Genomic DNA, 27,198 nt, shown 5'->3' with positions numbered 1-27,198 from the left:
ATTACTTTCTACTTATTTGTTTGCTAATTATAAGTTTGTTTTTTTATGTTTTGTTTTGTTTTTGTTTTTTTTGGGGGGGGTGCATATATTCTTTACACTATATGTGCATATTATGTGTTTTGTTAGAATGAATTATAAAGTTCATGTATTGAACAGTTATGATGATAAACTTACATGAATACTGTAGATGACTGATTGTTTTTTCATAGATGGGCCAGCTAGGATGTACATGTATTTGTATAATCTACATTCATGATAGTTTGAAATAAAATACTTTGCACACAAGTCTACAACAAGTTGATAATTCTGTGTATCGTTTTTCTCTGTTGATGAAGAAATTTAAATTCAAAATGCTACTTTCCCACAGTTTTGGACTGATTTTAATATAACTTTGCACACAAGTAGACTACACTAAGATTTATATATTTGTATATCATTTTTGATTTCCTGAATATATCTAAAAATAGAAATTTTTTTGAAATTCTTTCAAAATGCTATGTGTCTCCAACAATTTTGGTTTGATTTCAATTTAACTTGGCACAGAAGTAGTAATTCTTTTTTTTTTGTTGTTACTAAAAATAATTCACTGATTCTTTCAAATAAAACATTTTGGTCTGATTTTAATTTAACTTGGCACACAAGTAGACTACACTAAGATACACAATTCTTTGTATCAGTTTTTGATAATAACATTTAGGGTTTTTAAAAATAGAAATTTCTCTTCTCTCAAAATGAAATTACAGTATTGTCCCAGTCTGAATTGATCTTAGTTTTTGTCACTTTCCCTGAAAAACAAGTCCAAACGCGGTTATCTTTCTTTTGTTGACGGAAGAACCAAGGCTGTGCTGTTCTGTTTGGATAACTCACGCCCCCCGATAATCCGCAATTAATCGACAGTAGTAAACAATTACTATCGTGATATCGTCCAAAACAAATTTTAACTGGAAGAAAAAATAATATTCCGTTTAAAAAAGAAAAGAAAATGGAGTAAATAATCTTTGGTGAAAAACAACATCGTAGACTGACTTATTTACACGACAGTCGACAGGTGTGCGAATTGTTTATTTACAGTCACGCAAAGACAGAATTTCCTCGGTACAAGACCAATAACGATGGCAGGAAAATATTTAAAGTATACAAGTTTTCGAGTGAGGCCTTTCATATCCTTTATAACATGTTTATAGAAAGAACTAGGTTATGATGTAATAATTTAACTGTTATTTGCTGATATTTTAATGTCTTTTAAGAGGGTAAAATTAATTAATTAAATTAGGACAGAATTTGTAACCAGATCCATTCTATTTCGAAATTTGCATTGCATGACATTTGTTTAAAAAAAGTCTGCAATGTATGTATTCTGCTTTTACATAAAAACATTAGTGAACAATCAAATTCAATTTGGGAAAAATGTTTGACCAGAATATTTTGTACAGATCGAATATAATCATGATAATAAACGGGGAATGAAAAGCAGTGAGGCATAATATACAAGTGAAAGTGTCCAAATGAAAGATGATCCTGATTGATACAGTGCCAAATATAAACTACAACCTGCTTGTTAAACACAGAATTAAAAGTCTTAATTATAAGAATAAGATGATTATTTAATTGTTCATTTGAAAATTGAATTTTCATAAAAGAAATTTTAAAAAAGAATGTAAAGAATCTACAAGCATTTGACTATGAATGAAAGTTCCTTAGCATATCCTACAATGATCGTGAGAAGCAGAGAAAGGCCAAACTCATCATAGACATGAGGGGAAACAGTACGTACATCAAGAACCCAGAGGATATGGCAGCAGAGGCGCGGTCGTTTGCCTTCGATTACTCCTACTGGTCACACGATGAGTTCAAGGAAACATCAAATGGGTACTTAGAACCATCAGGGACTAGATACGCTGATCAGGTAACACATCTGATCCCCTTAATTCTTTTTTCATGTAACTGATATCTATCTATCTGGGCTGGTTGAACTTGACACTTTCAATTGTCCAATACGATGTAAATGACTAAATTTTCACACCTTATTTTTGCAAGATATACATTTGCTCTCAATTGGCTAGAAATTTTTTTTAGAAATTGTGGTTAGTGCTCTATATGAAAATTGATAATCGCAAGAATATTTTCGCGAACACACTGTCTAGCATAATTAAGTTTGAATAAAGTGATTTACAGTAGCTATATATTTTAAATTATCTCTCTGTCAGTCTGTGCTTTAGCATGTTATTTTTAACTATATAATCATACAAAATATCAAACCACTAGCAAATTTGAAATTCAAAGATATAATGTAATTCTTGAAATTTCTTTTATTTCTTGGATTTATTATACCCCCCGCAAACGAAGTTTGGGGGGTATATAGGAATCACTCTGTCCGTCTGTCTGTGCAATTGTGTCCGGTCCATATCTTTCTTACAGAGGGACATTAGAATCTAATACTCCACACTAAGATTGCTCATAACCTAAGGGTGTGTCATGACCTTGACCAAAGGTCATTTGGGGAAGTTCAAGGTCACTGGAAGAAAAATTTCATAACTCGTAATATTAGGTCCAATCTTTCTTATGGATAAACTTGGTAGGTTCTCATTTCACACAAAGATTGCCCATGACCCAAGGGTGTGTCATGACCTTGACCCAAGGTCATTTGGGAAGTTCAAGGTCACTGGAAGAAAAATTTTATAATTCGTGTTTGATACATATCTTTATTATGCAAAAACTTACTTCTGAAAAACCCAGCGGGGGGTATTTTGTCCCAATTGGACAGTTCTAGTTAACTTTTAAAAATGAATGAATTTTAAGGAAAATTTAAACTTAGCTCTGATAAAATGTTTTTTTTTGTGTTTTCATGTTTTTTACAAGAATATTTTTTCCTCCCACTCCAAATATGCATCTTATTCAAAATAAATATATAGAGCATTTTTGTGATCATAATTGTACACTTCAGAATTTGGGACATCATGAAAATATTAAATACTTGTGGCAGGGCACTGTATGTATATATATTTACTGTCATGTTTAACATGCATTCAAGCATTGTATAATTTTTATAGGGTCAGAAATATGAGGATTTAATGCCCAAATAATCCTCAATATGGGAAAGTTGTTAAAAAGTTAATTTACAGAAAATATGGAGTGTGTGCATACCAGTCATGTTTGTTGACATTAAATTACTTCTGGTGATTTAAAATTTAAAAGTTCTGTTTGTTTATTGGCTTACACCATAATAAATCTTGACCTGGTTTGCTGTAATATATAGTATCAGAAATTTAAAGGATCATTGCTTCAAGATAGGTTTAAAACTAAAGAAATACATTTCTAAGTTGAACATGGCCGGTTTTACACTATTATGATTGGGAGAGAGAAAGAGAGATTTTAATTAATATAAATACATGCAGATTGATATCAACATATTTAATAACTGATTTCATTTATCATTATGAAATATTTGTAAGTTTTGGAACATTTTCAAAGTCCAAAAAAAAAAAAAATATATCTGTTTTTGCTTGCAAGACTTTTCTGTAAAAAAAAAAAAATGAATTGCATGATATCAGTATTATCACAATGCATTGTTTGCATGCACATGCAAGCAAAAAGAATGTAAAAAGTATATGTTATAATTAAAGATGTAAGGTTCATTAATTTGATAGATTGTGTGCATGATTTCATAATTTTAAAAAAGTGCTCATTTAAATTTTTATCGTAGTTTTTAAATATGAATTTAAGTAAATTTATTAAATTAGACAATAGAAATTATTCTTATTTAATTTTTTTTTTAAATTTTTTTTTAGAGAATGGTGTTCAATGACCTTGGTCAGGGTGTCCTTGACAATGCATGGAAGGGCTACAACTGTTCCTTGTTTGCGTATGGCCAGACAGGAAGTGGTAAATCTTACTCAATGGTGGGCTACGGAAACAACAAGGGGATCGTGCCGATTTTCTGTGAGGAACTCTTCAAGGGGGTGGAGGGAAAAAAACAGACAGCAGGCGAAAACGAGGAGTACCAGGTCAGAGAAAATATTCAACTGAGTTATCTACCTTCAAAGAGTTTTTTTTTTAATTATAGCCCCACAATAACATTTTGATTGATGGGTCTTGAAAATTTGTCAATCTAGCTGTTACATATTGTGTGTACTGTTTTCAAAATCAAAATATATTGAAAAATAGACATGATAAATACAGACTTTTTTAATCTGAATTTCATTTTATATTTATTACATAATTGAAAAGTCATTTTAAAATGAAATTGTAACAGAAACTTAATTATATCATGCTTTATAAATGTTTTATATGATTGTTTATATTAATATTTGTTACACATATTGTATTTAAAGAGTTCAAAAAGGAAATTTCAATGGATTTTGCCAATGATTGGGCCTAAAATATAAAATGGTTTGTTTGCAGTTGCCGACCGACCCACTAAAAATGCACCCGACACAAACATTTTTTCAGCCGTTATTTGAGAATTTTTTTTTGGAAGTTTCAAATTTTAAGGAGATATGTTAAAACTTGTTTAATTTTTAATTTGTTAAATTTTAGTTTCAGTCGATAGGTGGCATAAAATAAGTTGACCTTTATTTACATAAAATAACCCTTTGAAAAACAGGTCATCATTTTGTAATCCAACAAAAACTTTATAAGGAAAATCTGTAAAAAAAGAAAAGAATCATACCTACCTACCGACCCATTCTAAAAATCATAGGTCAGCAACTGCAAACAAAAAATTTTTTAAGCTTGGCCTTGCTGCATTATCTAGATGAATTGTATACATAAAAGTGATGACTAGATTTTCTGTATTGTAAAATTCATATGTACACCTGTAACTTTTTGTCACTATCTTAGGTAACACTGAGTATGCTAGAGATTTACAATGAACAAGTCAGGGATCTACTGAATCCAAAGTCTATTGCAACAAAGGGAGGATTGAAAGTCAGACAGCACCCCTCTAAAGGATTCTATGGTACGTACCAAACAATAAAGTCAGACAGTACCCCTCTAAAGGATTCTATGGTACATACCAGACAGCATCCCTCTAAAGGATTCTATTGTACATACCAGACATCACCCCTCTAAAGGATTCTATGGTACGTACCAGACAGCACCCCTCTAAAGGATTCTATGGTACGTACCAGACAGCACCCCTCTAAAGGATTCTATGGTACGTACCAGGCAATAAAGTCAGACAGCACCCCTCTAAAGGATTCTATGGTACGTACCAGGCAATAAAGTCAGACAGCACCCCTCTAAAGGATTCTATGGTACGTACCAGGCAATAAAGTCAGACAGCACCCGTCTGAAGGATTTTATGGTATGTACCAGGCAATATGTTAAGTCAGACAGCACCCCTCTTAAGGATTCTATGATAGGTACCAGACCATAAAGTTATACAGCACACCTCTAAAGGATTCTATGGTACGTACCAGGCAATATGTTAAGTCAGACACCACCCCTCTAAAGGATTTTATGGTACGTACCAAACAAAAGGTTAAGTCAGGCAGCATTCCTCTAAAGGATTCTATGGTACGTACCAAACAATCAATCAACAACCAGACAGCAATTCTGAATGTATTCTTTATTAGATAATCTGTTAATATAAAAACCAACCGTCTAAAGGATTCTATGGTATGTACCAGACAATATGTTACGTCAAACAGCTACACCCCCCACCCCATCCCCCCAAAAGGATTCTATGGTGTTTACCTGACAATCAGTTTAGGTCAGCAGCAACACTTTCAAGGAACTCCAAAATAATTTCTCTATAAAAATAGGAGTCTTAAGATTGAGATGAAATGCTTCACCTTAACTATAATTAGGTCACCTGAGTTACTCAGGTGACCTATTGCCATCTGTTTTCGTCCGTCGTCGTGCGTCGTGTGTTGTGTGTCGTGCGTTAACATTTGAACATTTTCAGCTTCTTCTCTGAAACCGCTGCACCAATTTCAATGAATTTTGGCACAAAGCATCTATGGGTGGAGGGGAACAAAAATTGTGAATTTCATGGTCCCTGCCCCCCTGGGGCCTGGGGGTGGGGCCAAAACCACTAAAATTAATGCAATCTTTAAAAATCTTCTTCTTTACTCCTGGACATCAAGCAATCAAACTGTTGGTATGATTGTAATCAGCATAGAGTCCTCTACCAAAATTGTGAAATTCATGGCCCTGGGGTCAGGGGTTCTGGTGTTAGGGCGGGGCTAAATAAGTATATAGTGAAAATGCATTATTTCTTTAAAAATCTTCTTCTCTGCTCCTGGGTGTTAGATAAACTAACTAAGTACATAGTTATGATGAGCAAGAGTGCCTCTACCAAAATTGTGAATTTTATGGCCCCAGGGTCAGGGGTTCTGGTGTTAGGGCGGGGCTCTATTGATTATATTAGTGAAAATACATGAATTCTTTGAAAATCTTCTTCTCTGCTCCTAGGTATCAAATAAACTAACTAAGTATATAGTTATGATGAGCAAGAGTGCCTCTACCAAAATTGTGAATTTTATGGCCCCAGGGTCAGGGGTTCTGGTGTTAGGGTGGGGCTCTATTGATTATATTAGTGAAAATACATGAATTCTTTGAAAATCTTCTCTGCTCCTAGGTATCAAATAAACTAACTAAGTATATAGTTATGATGAGCAAGAGTGCCTCTACCAAAATTGTGAATTTTATGGCCCCAGGGTCAGGGGTTCTGGTGTTAGGGCGGGGCTCTATTGATTATACAGTGAAAATACATGAATTCTTTGAAAATCTTCTTCTCTGCTCCTAGGTATTAAATAAACTAAGTATATAGTTAAAATGACCAAGAGTGCCTCTACCAAAATTGTGAATTTTATGGCCCCAGGGTCAGGGGTTCTGGTGTTAAGGCGGGGCTCTATTGATTATATAGTGAAAATACATGAATTCTTTGAAAATCTTCTTCTCTGCTCCTAGGTTTTATATAAACTAATTAAGTACATAGTTATGATGAGCAAGAGTGCCTCTACCAAAATTGTGAATTTTATGGCCCCAGGGTCAGGGGTTCTTGTGTTAGGGCGGCGCTCTTTTGATTATACATGTATAGTGAAAAAACATTAAATCTTTGAACATTTTCTTCTCTGCTCCTGGGTATTAAGCAGATGAACTACCTATATAGTTATGAGCAAGGGCCCTAATCTTCAAGAATTGTGAATTTCAAGGCCCCAGGGTCAGTTGTACCATAGAGGGGGGGGGCTGTACTTATATACTAAAAATGAATGAATTGTTTGAAATCTGCTCCTTGGTATTAATCAAATATTTTTGAAAAGCAAGGATGCCTTTTCAAAAATTGTGCAATGTGTGGATCTAGGCCTAAGAGTCAAGGGTTCATGTGTGGTAGCGGCACTACTGATTATTGCTGAATATTACTGATTTGTTGAAATGCTTTTTTTGTTCCCCTACCCTGCCTATGGGTATTAAGTAACCAAACTAAGCAACTGCTAAGTGTATAGTTATGATGATCAAAATTGTAAATGCTATTAGCATCTGGCTTAAAACATGGATCAAATTCAATCACTGGAAAGTTGTTGCATAATGCTCAGGTGACCTATAAGGCCCATGGGCCTCTTGTTTTGTCAATCTTCCATGCCTTTAACTAATTTTGTCCATCTTCCAGTGGAGTCTTTGATATCCTGTCCTGTCAGCAGCTACACAGACATCGAGAACAAGATCAGTGAGGGAACCAGAAACCGGACAGTAGCCGCTACCAACATGAATGCCACCAGCAGGTAGGTATAATATTCCAGTGAAATTTGTGTTAAGTCAGTAAACTTGTATATTTTTCTAATTTATATGAACATGTTTTAGTGAAAGGCTGGGTAATTTTGTACAAATCATAATCAGGAATATTTTTTCAAGTAATGGTATCTGTCTGCTTTTTTTATTTTGAACAGATTCATTGATATATAAAAGAAAACTTTTGAATTCAAAAATAAGAGCAAAGGAACCAATTTAATTTTTAAAAAATCATATTTGAAGATTAAAACTTTTTTTTACAGTCGAGCTCACACGATTGTTGCCATCACATTTGTCCAGAAGACCCCTAATGAAACAGGTCAGAGCATGACAAGGTCATCTAGTGTCAACCTAGTGGATCTAGCAGGAAGGTAGCTCAGAGGTCATCTAAAACTTATGGTCGATTAAGGCGAAACAACAGTTATTTGGCAGAAATTTGATGCATTCATTGTTAATTCTCTTTAATTAATTTCTATATACTATTTGTAATTTTTAAAAAAAAAAAAAAGCCTTTTTTATATTTTATTTAATTAAAAAGTAATATTTGTTTTTATATGATATATATTAATTTGATTAATTGGTGTATTTTTTGTGCCATCTTATTTCATATTAGCGAGCGCGCAGAGTCAACAGGGGCCACAGGGGACCGTCTCAAAGAAGGATCAGCCATCAACCAATCACTGAGTACCCTGGGAAATGTGATTAGTGCTCTTGCTGACCAATCACAAGGCAAAAAGAAAGTTGTAGGTGAGTAGAACATGTACTCTTAGTCTTACATAAGATGGTAAAACTGCTTTTAAAATCTCCATCAGCATCCTTCAACTATCAAATGTCTTGCATATAAGAAAGAGGTGTGTTTTTTTTTTGACTTAGTCTATAATTGAACCTTAAACTCTAAGTAATATTGAGTGTTAAAACTTAAAACACTAAAAATGATAAAATTTACCGTAATAAACAAACATGTATCAAAATTATTAGTAGATAATCTTTATGATACTGATAATGTTTTAAATCTTTTTCTCCCAGTACCATATCGAGACTCTGTTCTGACCAAACTTCTACAGAATGCTCTGGGTGGCAACAGTAAGACCATCATGGTATGTATACTGTGGTTACTTAGTCATTAAAATTTATTTATATCCATTAAAACATATTAATATGTCAACCCTATGGTTAATAAAGACACAGAATAACTTGTCCCAGAAGCATTTTCTTTCCCTAATACTGTAAAATTATTTTATTTTGTTGTTTTATCAACGAAATTAAATCCCACACAAATTTTTATTAACCTATATATTCAGTTAGGTAACTTTTGAAACAACAAAATTTAATGCAGACAAAATCTTTTAGATGACAAATCAACGAAATTTTATCCCCATGACAGTAGTCAATCAATTATCAGAAATACCAGCAAACAAGTGAATTCAAGTCCAGCCATTTTATATTTTGTTTTGTTTGTGTTGTAGATTGCTGCACTTAGTCCAGCCGATATCAATTATGATGAGACCCTGTCTACTCTAAGATTTGGTAAGAATTATAATTATCATCATATACATATAGGTTATTTAAAGCTTGAAGCAAATTGTAACAAATTCCAAAAGGAATCGAGAATCAAAGGATGTTACTGGGATTTAAAGATTCATGGGAATATTCTTTAAGAGTCCATCCTGTTGACAATATCTGCGGCATATTGTAATACTAGAAAAAGGTGCAACAAAAACAGTTCTGTTGATATGAGGTGGTTATATTATAATTGGGCAAAAATAATTTTTCACATCTAATTTGATGTATTTTCACACCTGACTGGACGCATTTAAACAGCTGACAGAGCCAAAGCAATCAAGACAACAGCGACAGTGAACGAGAGTCCCACGGACAAACTGATCCGAGAGCTGCGAGAGGAGAACGCCAAACTCATGGAGATGTTGAAATCTGGTGGCATCTCACTAGATCAGCTGGGAGGTGGGGGTGGATCCAATGCAAATCAGGGTAAGGATCAGAGAGGTGGTGCTGTGAGGTACCACTTGTTTGAAATATACTTCAAAGTTGATTGGAAGCTTAGACATTTCTGCAAATGCTCACTTATGTTGCTTCATTAAAGTACCATTCTGTTAATTATTTAATTTAACAAATATTTTGCTTAACCCGCACATGATAATCAAGACTGTCAGTGAAATAAGCATTAATCTTAAAATCAATGATAATTTTGTTATTTGCACTATACCAAGCATTAAGATTTAATGAAATGTTTTAATTTGACAGATATTCAACCAATAATCAGTTATTATATGAATATGCATGAAAGAATTAGAAAGTTTCCAACATTTTGTATTATTTTCAAAATTGATAATTATTTAATAACCCAGGCAACTACAAAAAGTATCTGTTGCGCAGTTTATCTCGTAAAAAAGGTCAGTTAAAGAGAGGAATAATGTATGTTGTAATAGAGGCTTGAAACACAATTTGGTTTGGGGGTAGGGGTTGGGGATGCGTATTAACTTTCTAACAGAAATGAAAAAAAATGCCATAATCTTGAGATAAAAATTATTATATAATTAATTTTTCAAAATAAAGATGTTTGAAGTTGTTGCATACAAAAAAAAATGTTTAAATTTTCTAGTGTTTCAAGCTCTCGTTGAAACCAAATTTTAAGTTGAATTTCAGGGTGCAGGGAATTTGAATTGATTAATTTGAATTCAGTGTTGTCAGTTACAGATTACTGGACCAGGGGATTAGCTCACAAAATTATTGTAAGGCAATGAAATTGCTTGAAACTGTCTTAATTTATTGTCATTTCATGTAATTATACAGATCAAAATACCAATAAAAATACAGTTTCATCAATGTACAAAATTGATTAGGGTCAACAAAACCACTTTGTAGTAAACTTAACATGTAACAACTATTTCTAATAAATTTTTAAATAGCTTGAACTTTTTAGAAACAAAATATAACTGTCATTATAGGTACAGTGTATTTGCTTCAAGTTCACCTTTAGCAAGGTTTTTGTTTTAGTATAATGAAATTAATAATATACATCAGGATCAATGTCATTCGCTGGCTTCATAAACTGCTTAAAATTGCTCTCTTGCGAGGTATGGTTCTGTTTTCTGGTGTCTCGTTACCCTAAAAATGACCAGCCTGCCAGTAAACTGACTTGAATTTTTTCATGTATTATCATGATAATGTAATTTTGTTCATTATATGGCACAATGATATACTCAGACCATCTTTGTCTCACCACAGCATGCTTTTTGATGAGCACTTGTTTTGTATTTTAGAGTCATCTGAAGGTAATATCAGTTTTAGCCAGTTTCACTAGAGGTTAATATTCCCAGTTAGATATCTCAAGTCTGCTTCTCACTCTGCTTCTTCTGATATGCTAGCTATAAAAAAAATGGAAATGGGTTTTAAGCTAGGCTAGTTTAGAAGATATGAATTTGTGATGAAAGGAAGAAATACGGTATTTTATCTATCTTACAGGACTATAAGGTTAGGGTATGTGTTAATTTTTAAAATGCCTGATTGTAATCACAGCTTTGTAGTAGAAATGCATTTATATTATGCATACGGATTGGATGTGTGTCTTAATTTAAAAGAAAAAGAATTGTGACTTAGCATTTGCTGCATTTTTACATGTAGGTTAGTATGTACTATCATTTTGTAATTTAAGGACTGTGAAATATTGATGTTAGTTTATGAAAAATGAATGTATGTGGCAAAATTTGGTATGTGGATATTAGATTGTAATCTATTGTTTATACAGACCCTAAACCGTGCTACTACACCACTTGCACGGTACGGTTCGGTACGCTTTGCGAACGGAACGGTTCGCTTTGTGAACGGTACGGTACGCTTTGTGCACGGAACGGTTCGCTTTGTGCACGGAACGGTACGCTTTGGGCACGGAACGGTACGCTTTGTGCACGGTACGGTTCGCTTTATGCACGGAACGGTACGCTTTGTGGACGGTACGGTTCGCTTCTTGCACGGAACGGTACGCTTTGTGGACGGTACGCTTTGGGAAACGGTATGCAAATAAAGTGGGCGGAGCCTGTTAGTTTTGGTCCTTGATTGGCTGCTAATTTTACAATTTTATTTCTGTTATTAAAGAATGTAATTTATTTATTATTCATATCAATTGAAGTATCAATGAGTTTCTATTTATTAGAGATGTTTATTAAATGTTTTATTACATGTATGTTATTGTGTCGATCATAGTCTTGTATGCTATGTCTCGGTTTCAATTTTAAATATTAATTTACACTGCAGCAGTGATGGAAGAAATAAGAAAAAAATGAAAGGAAATAAACATCGTCCCACTGATCGTTTTCGCATTTGTATGTATATTGATATATAGAAGGTAAATATTTCCGTGCGTATTTTTTTTTCGTATGCCGAGGCTGCGTTTTAAATAGAAAAAATAAATACCTGTATATAATTTTTTTTTTCATCTTAAAATAAAGCTTTAACAGAACTGAATATATACTTGTTCTTTATATAATACTACACACGTATATAAATTATTTTTAATTGATTGATCTATAGAAAAATATTCGCGCTTATATTTTTATTCTTAGTAATAAGAAATGTACATTGTTTCTTATGTTTAAAATTGTAGATCTGTCGTTTAAACGTCTGCCTTAGAAGAGAAATATCAGCAAACAAAAAACAAATTACATGTAATTAATAAAAAAAAATGAAAGGAAAAGATTATAAAAATAATTTACAGGGCATAGAAGACCTGTTTGTTTGTTTGTTTTTCTTTTTTTCTTATGTAAATCTTTAATTATTCTGAAAATCTTTGATTATGCTGAATTTAGATACGAAAATCGGCAGCAGAAACTCGGAATCAATCAAATGACTTCCGGGCGTTTTTCTTGTAACAGAAAACATTTCTTTTCAGAAACTAGCATTATGATTTCAAAAATCTTTAAGTCTAAGTAATTATTTTAATCATTTTTTTCTTTTTTTTAATAAGTAAATAAGTGTGTAAATACATGTACAATGATGTGAGAGAGAGAGAGAGAGAGAGAGAGAGAGAGAGAGAGAGATGCAACCCCTTGTTTCTTAATCTGTAAAAAGAAAATGTATTTATTCTCATTCTCCGTTTTATTTACATCGCCAAAGTCACATTTAATCTGTCTATGATGCTATTTAATTTCCCCAACTTTCGTTCAAACTCAACCTATTTACAACTGTTGCGCAATGCATTCGTTCTCTGCACATGCACGAAATCCTTGTGCATCACTTGTCAGTCAAAATCGCATGACGCTAGGTGACCCTGAGAGTCTGTTTACGCGGAAAGAATTTCTCTTGTGATTTGAAACATTCTTATGGTCAATTCACACCTGTTTAAAAAAATATTGGGTCACAGCCAGAGGGCCGGGGTGCCGTGTGTTTAACACACCTTTCAAATTATTTAGCTCTGACCACATTAAGTGTACATGCATTTTTAAAACTCACTCAACTGACATCCAGCGAAACGCATCTTCCAGGTTTCACCACAACACTGTTTAGATATTTTCTTCCTGAAATATCCATTTCAGACACAATTAGATAAGCATGAATCCCTTAATTATCATTTTACTTTTTTTTAAAAATGTACAATAGCGTCACATAAATTCGCAGACTTTTGATGATTTTAGTAGCTGATTAGTATCGCCCTCTAGAAAGGGGGGGGGGTATCAAACTAAATGTGGCTTGAATGAGGATTGAGAAAAATCATTGTCTTTTTTATTTACATTTTATTTTGTATGTTATCCTTTTCCAGACACAAATAAGCAGGTGTCCTGTAGATTACCGGGGTATGATTTTTTTCAAAAAATTTACAACAACGTAACATTTTGAACACTTCTAAAGAACTTATAACCTGCTAATTCGTATCGTTTTCATGAAAGGGGATGGGGTACAGTGTAACAAACCTTATAATATCTATAAATTTTTTCGCAATTTTTTTTTTTTTTTTTGTATGCAGCTTGTAAGTTGATCACAATTTTATTAGTCAGATTATCATCTCTATCCGTTCAGTAGAAATCTTCCTGTTTACTGCATGTAATATTTTAATTCATATTTGACATAATTACCGATTTTCAGTGTAAGTCTAACTGCATCAATGATTCGCCGAGTAATTATCTGAGCAGAATTAATGTGCAAGTCTAAAACGGTATTTTTTTTTACTCCAGACAGTTCATATATGTTTTAAAATTCTTACAAAATTAATGATTAATTAGTAAAATCACGCATCTGATATGAACTACATATGAATGCACACTTACGGCAAAAAGGATCACGTATCTGATTCAATAATTTAAATGGGCAAAATAAAAAATAATAAGTCAAGAAAACCAGGGAATTAGTTTAAACATCTGTATAGTTTAATCACGAATATTTAAGTACAACAAATATTTCAAAAAGAAGTTGATTTGATTTGATCAAATAAAGAAAATGAAAATATTTATTATCAGATCCGTAAAGGGGAACTGTGATACACCTTGTTACATGGTGTCCACGATCGCTGACATCAAGGATGCCGACATCGAGTTCAAGGTTCACGGTGCCACGTGTTTTGCGGGAAAAACCGTGGTCTATACCGTACCTTTTATTACAAACACAACGAGTTGATCTAATTTCTAGCATATAAGGAATCGTCTCAAAACTCTGTCTAGTTGTTTTAAAGTTGTTTGTTTCGAGTAGTTTCTTTTATTTTCACAGTTAAAAGCCCAGATGCATGATACTTGATAATGGTGTTTCGAACAGCCAGACACAAACTCCCTCCTCCTTTCACGGGCGCTATTGCGAAAAATAAACCAAAATGACTTATTTAGTCATTGCACAGTTCAAAAATCATTGGGGGCGTGGTTTGCATAATTAACCAAAGAACGGTACGGTTCGTTTCTTGCACGGAACGGTATGCTTTGTGGACGGTACGGTACGCTTTGTGCACGGAACGGTTCGCTTTGTGGACGGTACGGTACGCTTTGAGCACGGAACGGTTCGCTTTGTGGACGGTACGGTACGCTTTGTGAACGGAACGGTTCGCTTTGTGCACGGAACGGTTCGCTTTGTTCACGGTACGGTACGCTTTGTGCACGGAACGGTACGGTTCGTTTCTGAGGTGTAGTAGCACGGTTTAGGGTCTGTATATTAAATGTTTCTGTAGAAAAGGAAGAGCATCTTTCTGGCATTTGATAATCACATGCATTACTTTCATACTGATCAATATCTTTTACTTCCCTTATTTCATGACCATAATCAAAACTCTTCAACTAATTTTCTATAGAGAGGAATTCCTCCTGGAAATTCTAAATGTCTGTCAAAGATTTTGGCAACTGTTAAGGGCATCTATGCCCAAGGCCAATAACTCTCACTATAAATTATTAATTGTTTCATTTGACATTTAACCACTTTTCTCTTTATAATTTTAACTTCTGCCTTTAGCCACAATTCTGGATTGATTTCCTACAGGCCCTACCACATAATTTGGTTAAATGGTTTTTCTTTGTTGTATTTCAAAATATATAATCATTGGTGTATTTTTGCCAATCATTTTAAATTTAGGTTAGTACTTATATATATATGTACAAATTCTATTCCGATTCTATTAGTAAAGTCTTCACATATTCATTAATTTCTCTGTGCCTTTTAATTTTTGAATTTACATATTATTTTGTAGATACACTGTATATGTTGTCATAGATTTATTATCAATTATTACTTTGTGGTTAATATTTCCTGTCTTTCTTATATATTATTTAGCATTAGCAAAGTAGATATTAATTAGTATTTATATACATGTATATTCAAATCAGTATGCTTTGCATCAAGCTTTAAAAAGAAAATGTGCATTAATTAAGGCAGTACCCTTTGTTAATTATTTAATGTTAATTATCAGAAATTGAGGAGATGAAAAAGGCAATGGAGGAGGAACTCCGACAAAATCAGGAAGAAATCGAGAACATGAAGAAGACATGGCAGGAACGATTAGCTGAACAAGAGTCCGCAAATAAGGTACATTACTGTAATGGCAGGAAAGATTGGCTGAACAAGAGTCTGCAAATAAGGTACGTTATTGTAATGGCAGGAAAGATTGGCTGAACAAGAGTCCGCAAATAAGGTACGTTATTGTAATGGCAGGAAAGATTGGCCGAACAAGAGTCCACAAATAAGGTACGTTATTGTAATGGCAGGAAAGATTGGCCGAACAAGAGTCCGCAAATAAGGTACGTTATTGTAATGGCAGGAAAGCTTGGCCGAACAAGAGTCCGCAAATAAGGTACGTTATTGTAATGGCAGGAAAGATTGGCCGAACAAGAGTCCGCAAATAAGGTACGTTATTGTAATGGCAGGAAAGATTGGCTGAACAAGAGTCCGCAAATAAGGTTCGTTATTGTAATGGCAGGAATGATTGGCCGAACAAGAGTCCACAAACAAGGTACGTTATTGTAATGGCAGGAAAGATTGGCCAAACAAGAGTCCGCAAATAAGGTACGTTATTGTAATGGCAGGAAAGATTGGGCCGAACAAGAGTCCGCAAATAAGGTACGTTATTGTAATGGCAGGAAAGATTGGCCGAACAAGAGTCCGCAAATAAGGTACGTTATTGTAATGGCAGGAAAGATTGGCCGAACAAGAGTCCGCAAACAAGGTACCTTATTGTATTGGCTGGAAAGATTAGCCCAGCAAGAGTCCACAAAAAAGGTACGTTCAATATTGTACTGGAAGGAAAGATTGGCCAAACAGGAATTTAAGTTGTTGTCCTGGAGGAACTACTAAGTAATGACCTTATAGAAAATAGGAGTTACTGTAATAAAAATGACATATTAATCAAATGTAATGTAACCTTGAACTTCTAGGATTAGTCCTTGACATGAAAACAGACTGGTTGCACAGATGACTTCCAGTATGTTGAGTCCTTGACCTTATAAGTATATACTTGAACTTAAAAGTTCTTGACCTGAATGGAAAACTGTCAGAACAGTCAATTCTTGTTCTGAAAACATTAAATTTTAGAAATATCTAATAAGATTTTTTTGGCAGGGTAACATGGATGCAGAGAGAAAAAAGGAGGAGGATAAAAAAGTGATTCCCCACTTCTGGAATTTACACGAAGATCCAGCTCTGACAGCCATGATTGTTCATTTTGCCAAAGAAGGTTTGTATTCAGCGAGTTAGCTCTTAATTATTAAGCAAGGTTCAAAGGAAGATCATTCTTTTCCAAATGAAAAATAAAAATTTTGTAGGAATTTTTGTTCTACAGTAAAACTCGTTTAGTACGAACACGGATATAGCGAATTCATGGATATAGTGAAGTTTTTCTGGGTCCCCGGCAAAATTCTTAACAAATTTTTGTAAAATTGAAAAAATGAACTCTGATAAAACGAACTTATGGATATAGCGAACTGATTTTGAGTCCCGTTGAGGTTAAATATAATGAAATTTACATCTTTTATAACGAACTTTCAAAGATTATAAAAAAAATGATAAATTGAACTTACTTTATTTCCTTTTAGCATTTGTATATAAAACTCAATTGACAAGAAAACCTTACCAATCGGAGATTTGTTTTGTTATATTTGCTTCACTAACATAGTTGGTAGTAATACTTGAAAGAAAACATGCATATTGCGAATTCGCTATACTGTAAAAGCACAAATATTCGTGGGGGATTAAATTTTGTTTATTTCGTTGTTAACAATATTCAACAAAATTAAATCCCACACGAAATTTTATATGACTATATATTAAATAGGGTTACTTTCAAAACAACGAAATTAAATGCCCACGAAACTATTTTTGAAGACAAAACAACGAAATTTTATGCCCACGAAAATTTGTGCTTCTACAGTATATGGTTATACGAATTCGTTATACGGATATAACGAATTACGGATATAACGAATTAAATTCACAGGTCCCAAGGACTTCGCTATAACCGAGTTTTACTGTAATATGAATGTTGTGTATTCTGAAATCTTGCCTAGTGTTTTGTTGACATTAAGTCCCTTTCATTAAATTCATTTGTTCAAAATGTTGTCTATTTTGGAAGGTTGTCTAGTCTTACTAATTTCTTTGGAATTAGTGATGTCAGAATAAACAACTTTTACTGTACATTGCATATTTTTCTCTTCTACTTTTAGTAATCATTAAGGTACATTGATACTCTGATAAGAGAGATAACTCTTAATGACACAAATATCTATTATTCCTTTATAAATTTGTCAAGTTTAAGTGCCTTTTTTGTCAAATTTTGCCCCGCAAGCCATGATATAATTGTTTGTATTTTATTCAGGATATTCATTTCCTTAGGAAAATCATAAAAGTTAAAGAAAAATTTCATATGAGTGAGCAGAGGGTTTATGAACCTTAAGCAAAAAAAAAATCTAGCATATAGAGTTTTATTAAACTTGACATTGAAAGTAATAAAATGTTGAAATATTTTTAAAGGGTCATGTAAGGTTGGAAACAAGAACGCCAGCCCTCCTGCTGAGATTACCATTAGTGGACTCAGGTTTGTCTTCATCGCACTTCTCATTTATTTATGACTTGTAAAATATACATTCTGATTTCAGGGCATAAAACATATTTAAAAGATTATGGCACCCAAATCTAATAATGCTGATAAGGTTAATTTTCATTCATTAGGTATGTGAAAGAATAATTGTTATGTACTTATAAGTTAGAATATTTGATCATATGGTTAAAGATACTTACTTCAGAAGGGTTACTAAAGGGTTAACAAAAACTGTTTGTGGGATGTGTGTCATAAAATTTTAAATTAGCATTTTATGACAGGGACATTATATACAAGTAAACCTTTAAATTTCAGCATTCAGAAGCAACATGGAGTGGTGACCAACAAAGGGGGAGTGGTGAAAATCAAACCTATTGATGGAAAAGTTCTGGTTAATGGAGCAAAGGTTACCAAGGAAACGGAGTTACATCACAATGACAGGTAAAATTTTCATACCTTCTCCAAATATTGTAATGACGGTTAAATGTTGAAATAAATCAAAGGTATGTTTTCTGTTTTGAAGGTCAAACTTTAAACAATCTAAGAATAATAAGTGTAAACTGACTGCTTATAACAGTTGTATACCACTTTTACGTACCAAATTTTTTTTAGGTAACTCTTCAGTGCAACTGAATTTATACTTGATATTTTGAATTACGTTTGCAATTACTTCTCTTCAGAGTGTTGTTTGGTCCAAATCACCTGTACGTTTTCCACCATCCACAAGACTTAGCTAAAAATGTCAAGGAGGGAAAAACTGTAGAGACCCCGACTTATGACACAGCTCAGGAAGAAATCGCCAAAAAGGCAGGATTCATGGACAAAGCTGGCAAATCAGAAGGTTGGCTTAGTTCTGTATTTTGGGGTCCCACTACATATCTTGCTGTTAGCTCATTTGTCCAAATCAAATATATATTATAAAATACAGTGAGGAAATGTAGAGTCTTCAAAGCTATGTCAGCTGATGCAACCTAGGTTTAAAACTGCTTTCGCTTCTTTCAGAGGACCTCATCCTACAGGAAGATGTGATTCAGATGTTACCAATGGTGAATGAAGCAGACGCCATGTCAGCAGAGCTGGACAAGAAAGTCAAGTTTGAATTAGCCCTAGTGTCCCCTCAGGCCCGGGGCCTCAAGGAGGGCAAAACTGAGGTCTGTTTTTCAGTAGTTGAAATTTTAACTGACTTGAGACTAAACTGGCTAAAAGTTATTTAAGACAAGGGGGCTTTGAAGAGGCAAAACTGAGGAGTGCATTCTCAATAATTGAAGCAGCTTGGTCTTTCGTTTTGAAATGCTCATCCAGGTCTGACATTAAAATGTTAAATGCAAGCAAGTTTTTCAAGTGTTCCTGGGGCCATCATATTTTATTGTTGGCCTGGATATATGGGCTATAGGTATACTTTTTCTGATACAAAATGTAGAGGCTGGAATTTTGTTTGGTGTAAACTTTATTTCTTAAGATCCAATGCTAAACAATCGATTGGCATATTTATGTTGATGAAAAAGCAGGAAATATATTCTCAGTTAAATACAATTTCATTTTATTATATTTAGGTGATGGTCAAAATGAGGAACTTGGAGAATGGAAACGAATGGTTATGGGATCGTAACAAATTCATCAACAGGAAGTTCCTGATGCAGGAAATGTACCAGAACTATGTGGAAGGGGCAGATGACTGGGATGTTCCCAAGGTAATCAATCAACAAATATGAAGCTTAATAATTCAGTATGAAACACATTGCTTTTGGCCTTTAAATTTAATGCTGTATGCATAACATGTACTGTGTATTTAGTCAATTGTAAACAAAGTCCTAGGCAATTTTATGAGATAAGTTAATCACATTCTGAAAAAAAATTATGGCTATTTAAAGAATCTCAATACTAGAAACCAAGTTCTTTTTTTAACAAAGGAAAACCCATAGGTACCTTGATCTGCAAAACATTCTATACCTGGTACACATCTTTTCAATAATATCTGACCTTTTGACCTTTTCAGGAGAAGGACCCGTTCTGGGAGGACGCTGATGTGGAGGTGTTGATCGGGACGGTCCATGTCCATCTGATGTCACTCAGTCACAAACTGGACATCGAGGAGACGCTAACAGTCACTAACTACCAGGGGAAAGAAAATGGTAGGTACTCGTGTAATGTAACGTTAAAAGTAACAGGAGTTTACAGGCTCACAGCTGTAAGATGTAATGTAAAATTTTGTTTGATTTTAAGGTAAAGTGCAGTAAATGATAAAGGATTTCATTTTATATATAGGTCACATTGAAATTGAGGCCATTCCTTGCACAGCTAAGGGAGCACAGATAGGGGAGGATGACTTTTTGGATGACCCCAAAGACTTGGTAAAGAGTACATGTACTCTGTGTTTATTATTTATGTACTTGTAAAAGAATAAATATGTGACTTGGAATATGTGTAAAATTGATGTGTATCTTCATGCATGTTCAAAATATTTGAGTCAATTGATTCAGAAATTAAAAGGACATTGGTTATTTTTGATATCATTACTAATCCAATGACATTTTATGCAACACTCACTCATTTCTTCTGCAGATTGGAAAGGAGTTAAATTTCAAATTTAAAATCAATTTTGGCCGAGGCCTTCCAGCCAACATTAGACAGGTTAGTTGATCTTGTGTTTTAAAACTAAAGAGCTTTCTTCACTCTTTACAATAATGTGTTGATTTAATTACAAAAGTTTTTTTTTTCAAATGATCTTCAAGTTATAGCTTAATTTAGTTTTGTTCATTTCATGAATATTAAGTTTACAAAAAGTAGAAAATATTCTGTCTTATTTCAGTAGATTATTTAATAGATTTTATGCATCTTAATGATACATTTATGTATATTAACTATTATTTAATTTTTTCTTCCTTGTATAGAGCTGCTGTAAGTTTAAGTTTTATCTGGACAACCAGTACACATCAACAGCCTATGTGGATGGTATGAATCCCGAGTACAAGTTTGAAAAACTCTTCAAGTTCCCCAAGTGTACTTCTGAGGTAAGTCAAGTACTGAAGTGTACCTGATATTGTAGTGTATTAATACTGAGTTAGAGATGCTAGTGCACTGATATTTACTTGAAATGCTGTTCTTATACTGAAGATTCAACACTGGTATTTAAATAGGTGTTTTTGTATTTAACATACTGTATATAATGATTTCTTCAAGATAATGTCTTATTATCCCAATAATATGTCCTTATGTTGACTTACATGTTTATAAGAAAATCCATATCTTCATCAATTTCTTATTTCTTTAGTTTGTGGACTACTTGATTGACTCTGTGGCAGTGATAGAAGTCTGGGGCAAACAGAAGGGGGTGGGGATGAAGAGTGGGGGCAACCTAGGGGTGGCTACCAAAGACCTGATGGCCAGAGAAAAATCCAACCTGGTATGTGATATTTAGTTAGTTCATGGAGGATGATGAATAATTATACCCCACGCAACTAGTTGCTTGAGGTATAATGTTTTTGACCCGTCAGTCAGTCAGTCAGTCCTTTTTTTTTTGTCAGTGCAACTCCTCATAAACTGCTGCACAGAATTTCGTCAAACTTTGCAGGTATTTAGGACGCAATGTGTAGATGTGCAAATTACCAGGAAATTCTGATTCCATTATTTTTTGCGGGAAATTCCGCACTTTTTAACTTAGGCATTTGGCCATACCTTGAATATAGAGATAAACAGTTTGTCAGCGCAACTCCTCATAAACCGCTGCACAGAATTTCGTCAAACTTTGCAGATATTTAGGACACAATATGTAGATGTGCATATTACCAGGAAATTCTGATTCCTTATTTTTTCCGGGAATTTCCGCACTAAAAACTTAGGTTTTTGGCCATACCTTTTATATAGAGATGAACAGTTTGTCAGCGTAACTCCTCATAAACCGCTGCACAGAATTTCGTCAAACTTTGCAGGTATTTAGGACACAATGTGTAGATGTGCATATTACCAAGAAATTCCGATTCCATTATTTTTTCCGGGAATTTCCGCACTAAAACTTAGGTTTTTGGCCATACCTTTTATATAGAGATGAACAGTTTGTCAGCGCAACTCCTCATAAACCGCTGCACAGAATTTCGTCAAACTTTGCAGGTATTTAGGACACAATGTGTAGATGTGCATATTACCAGGAAATTCTGATTCCTTTTTTTTCTTGGAATTTCCACACTTTTTAACTTAGATTTTTCGCCATACCTTGAATATAGAGATAAACAGTTTGTCAGCGCAACTCCTCATAAACCGCTGCACAGAATTTCGTCAAACTTTGCATATATTTAGGACACAGTGTGTAGATGTGCATATTACCAAAAAATTCGGATTCCTTTATTTTTCTGGGAATTTTGGCACTTATGAAATTAGATTTTTGGCCATACCTTTAATATACAGATGAACATTTTGTCAGTGCGACCCCTCATAAACCGCTGCACAGAATTTTGTCAGACTTTGCAGATATTTAGGACACAATGTATAGATGTGCATTTTACCAGGAAATTCCGAATCCTTTATTTTTCTGGGAATTTCCACACTTTACAACTTAGATTTTTGGGGATATCTTGAATATAGTGATTAACAGTTTGTCAGCAAAACTCCTCATAAACTGGATATCTTGAATATAGTGATTAACAGTTTGTCAGCGAAACTCCTCATAAACTGCTGCACAGAATTTCATCAAACTTTGCAGATATTTAGGACACAATGTGTAGATGTGCATATTACCGGAAAATTCTGATTCTTTCATTTTTTCTGGGATTTTCAGCACTTTGAGTTTTGGGGGAGCGTGGGGTATGTGAGCTTGCTCACTTTTTCTTTCATTTAAAATCAAATTAAATGTGAATTTTCTTGATTGAATGCAAGGAGTAATGCTCTCTGTAATTATAATTTAGTACCATCTAGCTACACATTGAATGACAGCATGTTCATTTCAGTTTTAACTTTGGAGTGATAATGCATCTTTTGTGTAGTGCATGATCTTTTCAGCTTAAAAGTCTTGATGTTGCTGCATGAAATTGATTTTCTAATAGAGTATATGCTTAGTACTATAACATGTGCATGTAATAATCATAGGAAAAGGATATTGGCAAACATTTTATCTGAGTATAAAATACTCATATCTTACATCAATTAACTGCAGAAAATAATGGAAAAGTTTCAGGTTGATCTCTACTGCTGACTTTTGGTGAATCTAACTGAAACTTCTTAATATTTGGAAAGACAGTCCAATATGTTATTTTTAACTCACCTGAGTTGAAAGCTCAAGTGAGCATCTCTGACCCTAATAAGGTAGAGAGGGGCCACTGTTCAGAATAACATGATGAAGATGATTCAGGTGAGCATTGAGGCCCATGGGCTGCTTTGGACAGTGATTTGCAGTTTCTGTTTATTTTGGCTCTTATTTTCAGTTTGGTTTAAGTACTTTTGAGGAGGAACAGTCCAAATTAAAGAAAAGAGTAATGTCTCATTTAGTCTGTCCTCTCTTTTCCCTTTATTTATCATCAGTTTTTATAGATCTCCAATTTACATATTCTCTGCTTGTAGCAAATCTAGTAAAAATTTTGTCATTAAATTCACACTAATAAGAAATAACAAGATAAAATGAGATTCATCTCTATATTTTATGTTTCTTTAGACTGCATATCTCTAAGTTTTACCATTAATATCTGTTTTCATTCGATATTTATAAGAACTTCAGTTAATTGAAGTGTATTTTGATATTTCTATACATTTCAATATGCTCTAAGTAACATCATAGAACTTTGAAGACAGAAGTATGCACACAATCTTTTACATCCTCATATACCTACTTGTTGTTTATTAGAACATACTCTTCATATTTAAATTGATTCAATTCTGTATGTCTCTAAAAGTAGAATATAAATTACCTTTACTTTCTTGTACTGACATTTCTGAAAATGTTAACTTTCCTATTCATGACAATTTATACATGCATTCTCATTAAAATTACTTCATTGAATACACAACAGTAATTTAATAAAAACAACTACAGCATGATTTATTGTAATATATTGCATGCTCATATATTAGTATATAATATGTATTATTTTATTTGCACCGGGTTCACAGGTGCATATATAGCTCAGTATATAATATGTATATGTATTGTGTTTATACTTTACCATTATCATTAGATTTTTGTAGATTTCAAGCATATTGTGATAGAAACTGTTTAGATAATAGTACAGTGTATATCTTCATTACTGTAAATCCATCCTATATAAAATGATGTGGGTTTTTTCATGGATTTATTAAGTTGTTAATGGTAAAAATTATTTATTCATAATAGATTTCTACTTTTGGTATTCATTGTCCTTGTAAAAAGTAACAAACACCAAACAGAGTTATTTCTCTTTCATTAAATTCACAAAGACCTATTAGAGTTAATGCCCTTTTATAAATATGCCTATGGTTTCCTATAGGGTGAAAACAAGCCAGCACCAGCACCAGCAAAAAAGAAGAATGACCCCCCAGCCAAGGCCACAGACAACGGAGTGGTGATTCCAGTCCCTCCCCCACCGTCAGACAAAAAGCAGAATGACCAACAGATGAATGCCTACAAAAAACAAGCAGATGATGCAGAGAAGAGGGCCAAGGCTGCAGAACAGAGGGCAACAAGCTCCGAGAACATGGTGGTGAGTAATTATCTGAGATAATGTACTTGTCTAGTCATAAATGTCTGGGCATCTGAGCAAAATGCAAAATAATGTATTAAGTACAGTAATCTTCTTTTATGTTTTTGTATATGGTTTTGTATATGTTTATAGTTCATATATTTTATTGTTTGTTTTACAGTCTAATGTCAGAAATCATCTCAATCAGATGAAGAGAGCTGGAAACAGCACAGTTTCTGTAAGTTTTTTTAAGAGAATTTTTATCTAATCATAAAGATAAAAAAGGAAAGAATATAAATATTGATTAATATGAGTAAACATAATTAATATTTTTTTAATAAAGAAAAAAGCATAGACATATTGTTAACCAATACTTTTCACACCAAGAATAAAATAATTTGCTTAATTGATGAACTTTCTTGTTGACACAGATTGCTGAGATTGAGGCTATGCTGGCTAGAGGTAACTCGAGTTCAGCGCGGCAGGAGCAAATGGGGGACAATGCATCAAAGGCCTGTACAATACAGTAATATCACACACGAAACAGTGTACAGTACAGTAATATCATACACAGTATGGTGTACATGTGTACCTCAGAAACTGGTAACTTTATGTACTAGATTTCTAAAATTTCAGTTTGAGGAATCAACTTATACAAGGTTTTCTTGGTGTAATCAGATAAAATCAAATTTGAAACTTTTGCAATAACTGTTTTCCAGTGATTTTTCTTATGAGGAAGATGTGTAGTATGAAGGTAGATCTGATTTGTTTATTATCTTGTTCTGAGATTTCTATTTTTTATCAAATTAATTTTCTTATTTATATTTGTTCCAATCAAATTTTATATGTCTTCTTTTTTTCTAAAATCTTGCCTTATAATTACATATTAATAAGTGCATTTGCATATTGATCATTAATTGTTGTAATGTATACATGTAGTCATTAAGGTTGTAAATTAATGACTTAATTGTGTTATTTTGTTTAAGGAACTATATACATTGGTATAGGTTATGATTAACCATGTGCTCTTCTATGATGTTCTGACTTTAGAATCTATGTAAAAATTACAGAGAAATGAATATTGTTTTTAAGGTTACATCTATTTCTTGAAATGAGAAATGTAGAGAAACATGTAGTTTCATCATGATATTGTGTAAAAAATGCAAGTTTGTGAAGATCTTGATTTGTTTCAGGGTTTTTAGATTTTGTACATCCATTTTACTTAATTTGTTGTAGTATGTACAGTGTATTACATAAATTTGTGCATGTAGTACATGTACTATCAGGTATCCACTTATCATACTTACTGTAAACCAACTTTTATTTGCTCACAAGAAACAGCAGCTGATGTTTTCCACTTTCTTTGGTAAAATTTCTCACAATTACTTTCATTGTGTTTTAAGTATGCAAACTGTTTTCATGCAATTTAATTAAATATGGATTTGAAATTGATAAATAACAAATAAAAGTTGTCTTCAGTTATAGTTTGTTTACAGTATATAAAATAAAATAGCTGAAGAGATTTTGTATTCATTGAAAACTTAATAATTTATTACTACATGTACTAAGTTTTTAGCAAATGAAACTTTGTATTATAGACTGTGATAATTTTTAATTTTTTCTAAAACATGATTATATTTTTTTTAAAAGAAGCATCTCTACAATCAATCCTTATATATCCGTCCATATAAAATATTTGTAATTTTCCAAAAATAAATTCTTTTTTTATTCAGGATAGAAAATAAATTAAAAAAATTTGATTTGTTTTTTATTTTTTAAATAAGAATTTTTGTGCAATACAAATTAAAGCTGGTCTTTTCTTATTATGTTTGATTTCTAGTATTCATTATACTCTTTTTAAATATAATTTACATCATTTTGAAGTACTATCAATATTAAATTCAGATTTATAAATGATTGGATTTGCTTAATCATATCGCTATCAGATTTATTTTTGAAATTTATAATTTTATATAAAACCATTGGTGTTTGATATATTTTTATCTGTTATTTGTCACACTCAAAATCATTATATTTTGCAACCTTGAATAATGACCTATCATAATATCAAATTCATATTTGTGACAATGAAAGCTGGATTTGCAAATAAATAATTTAAATCAAAAAATGTGGGTTTTTTTTTTAAATTTAGATTTATTTTTGAAAGTTAAACCTTTTTTTTTAAGAAAAAGAAAACCCTTAAAATATTACATTAAATATATATAAAATCATTGGTGTTTTATGATGTCATATTTATACTTTTTCAATTGCTGTGTTATTTGTCACACATTTCTGTACAAGTTTTCTTTA

General features: G+C 32.9%; 1 protein-coding gene across 3 annotated transcripts; it reads left to right on the top strand.

The window, feature by feature from the left end:
* The first annotated feature begins 1,588 nt into the window (after positions 1–1,588).
* Positions 1,589–25,786, top strand: LOC134274969 (kinesin-like protein KIF28P). 3 transcript variants are annotated; one of them, XM_062757213.1, is made up of 25 exons: positions 1,589–1,906; positions 3,789–4,004; positions 4,840–4,957; positions 7,616–7,727; positions 7,998–8,105; positions 8,348–8,481; positions 8,761–8,831; positions 9,201–9,261; positions 9,556–9,723; positions 15,629–15,744; positions 16,774–16,888; positions 18,181–18,244; positions 18,563–18,688; positions 18,928–19,088; positions 19,250–19,398; positions 19,801–19,938; positions 20,244–20,379; positions 20,513–20,598; positions 20,810–20,878; positions 21,139–21,258; positions 21,519–21,650; positions 23,662–23,709; positions 24,697–24,909; positions 25,070–25,126; positions 25,320–25,786. In XM_062757213.1, the coding sequence occupies exons 1-25, from the start codon at positions 1,754–1,756 to the stop codon at positions 25,416–25,418; spliced, it is 2,970 nt and encodes a 989-aa protein (XP_062613197.1). In that variant the 5' UTR covers positions 1,589–1,753; the 3' UTR covers positions 25,419–25,786. The 3 variants fall into 3 exon arrangements, with proteins under 3 accessions (XP_062613197.1, XP_062613198.1, XP_062613200.1); XM_062757214.1 differs by lacking the exon at positions 23,662–23,709 and having other exon boundaries at positions 1,590–1,906; positions 25,320–25,784; XM_062757216.1 differs by lacking the exons at positions 1,589–1,906; positions 3,789–4,004; positions 4,840–4,957 and adding an exon at positions 5,117–5,255 and having other exon boundaries at positions 25,320–25,785.
* Positions 25,787–27,198: the final 1,412 nt, after the last annotated feature.

The sequence above is a fragment of the Saccostrea cucullata genome, unplaced genomic scaffold (genome assembly GCF_032062105.1).
Source record: "Saccostrea cucullata isolate Sc308-1 unplaced genomic scaffold, CSIRO_AGI_Scuc_v1 ctg147, whole genome shotgun sequence".
In the NCBI taxonomy this organism is placed as follows: Eukaryota; Metazoa; Mollusca; class Bivalvia; order Ostreida; family Ostreidae; genus Saccostrea; species Saccostrea cuccullata.
This window is presented reverse-complemented; position numbering and strand designations above follow the sequence as displayed.

Excerpts from the sequence above, each read along its gene's own strand:
- LOC134274969 (XM_062757213.1), top strand. The coding sequence starts at position 1,754 with ATGAGGGGAAACAGTACGTACATCAAGAACCCAGAGGATATGGCAGCA. Across the intron at positions 1,907-3,788 it reads GGACTAGATACGCTGATCAG|AGAATGGTGTTCAATGACCT; the intron begins GTAACACATCTG and ends ATTTTTTTTTAG. Across the intron at positions 8,482-8,760 it reads AGGCAAAAAGAAAGTTGTAG|TACCATATCGAGACTCTGTT; the intron begins GTGAGTAGAACA and ends TTTTTCTCCCAG.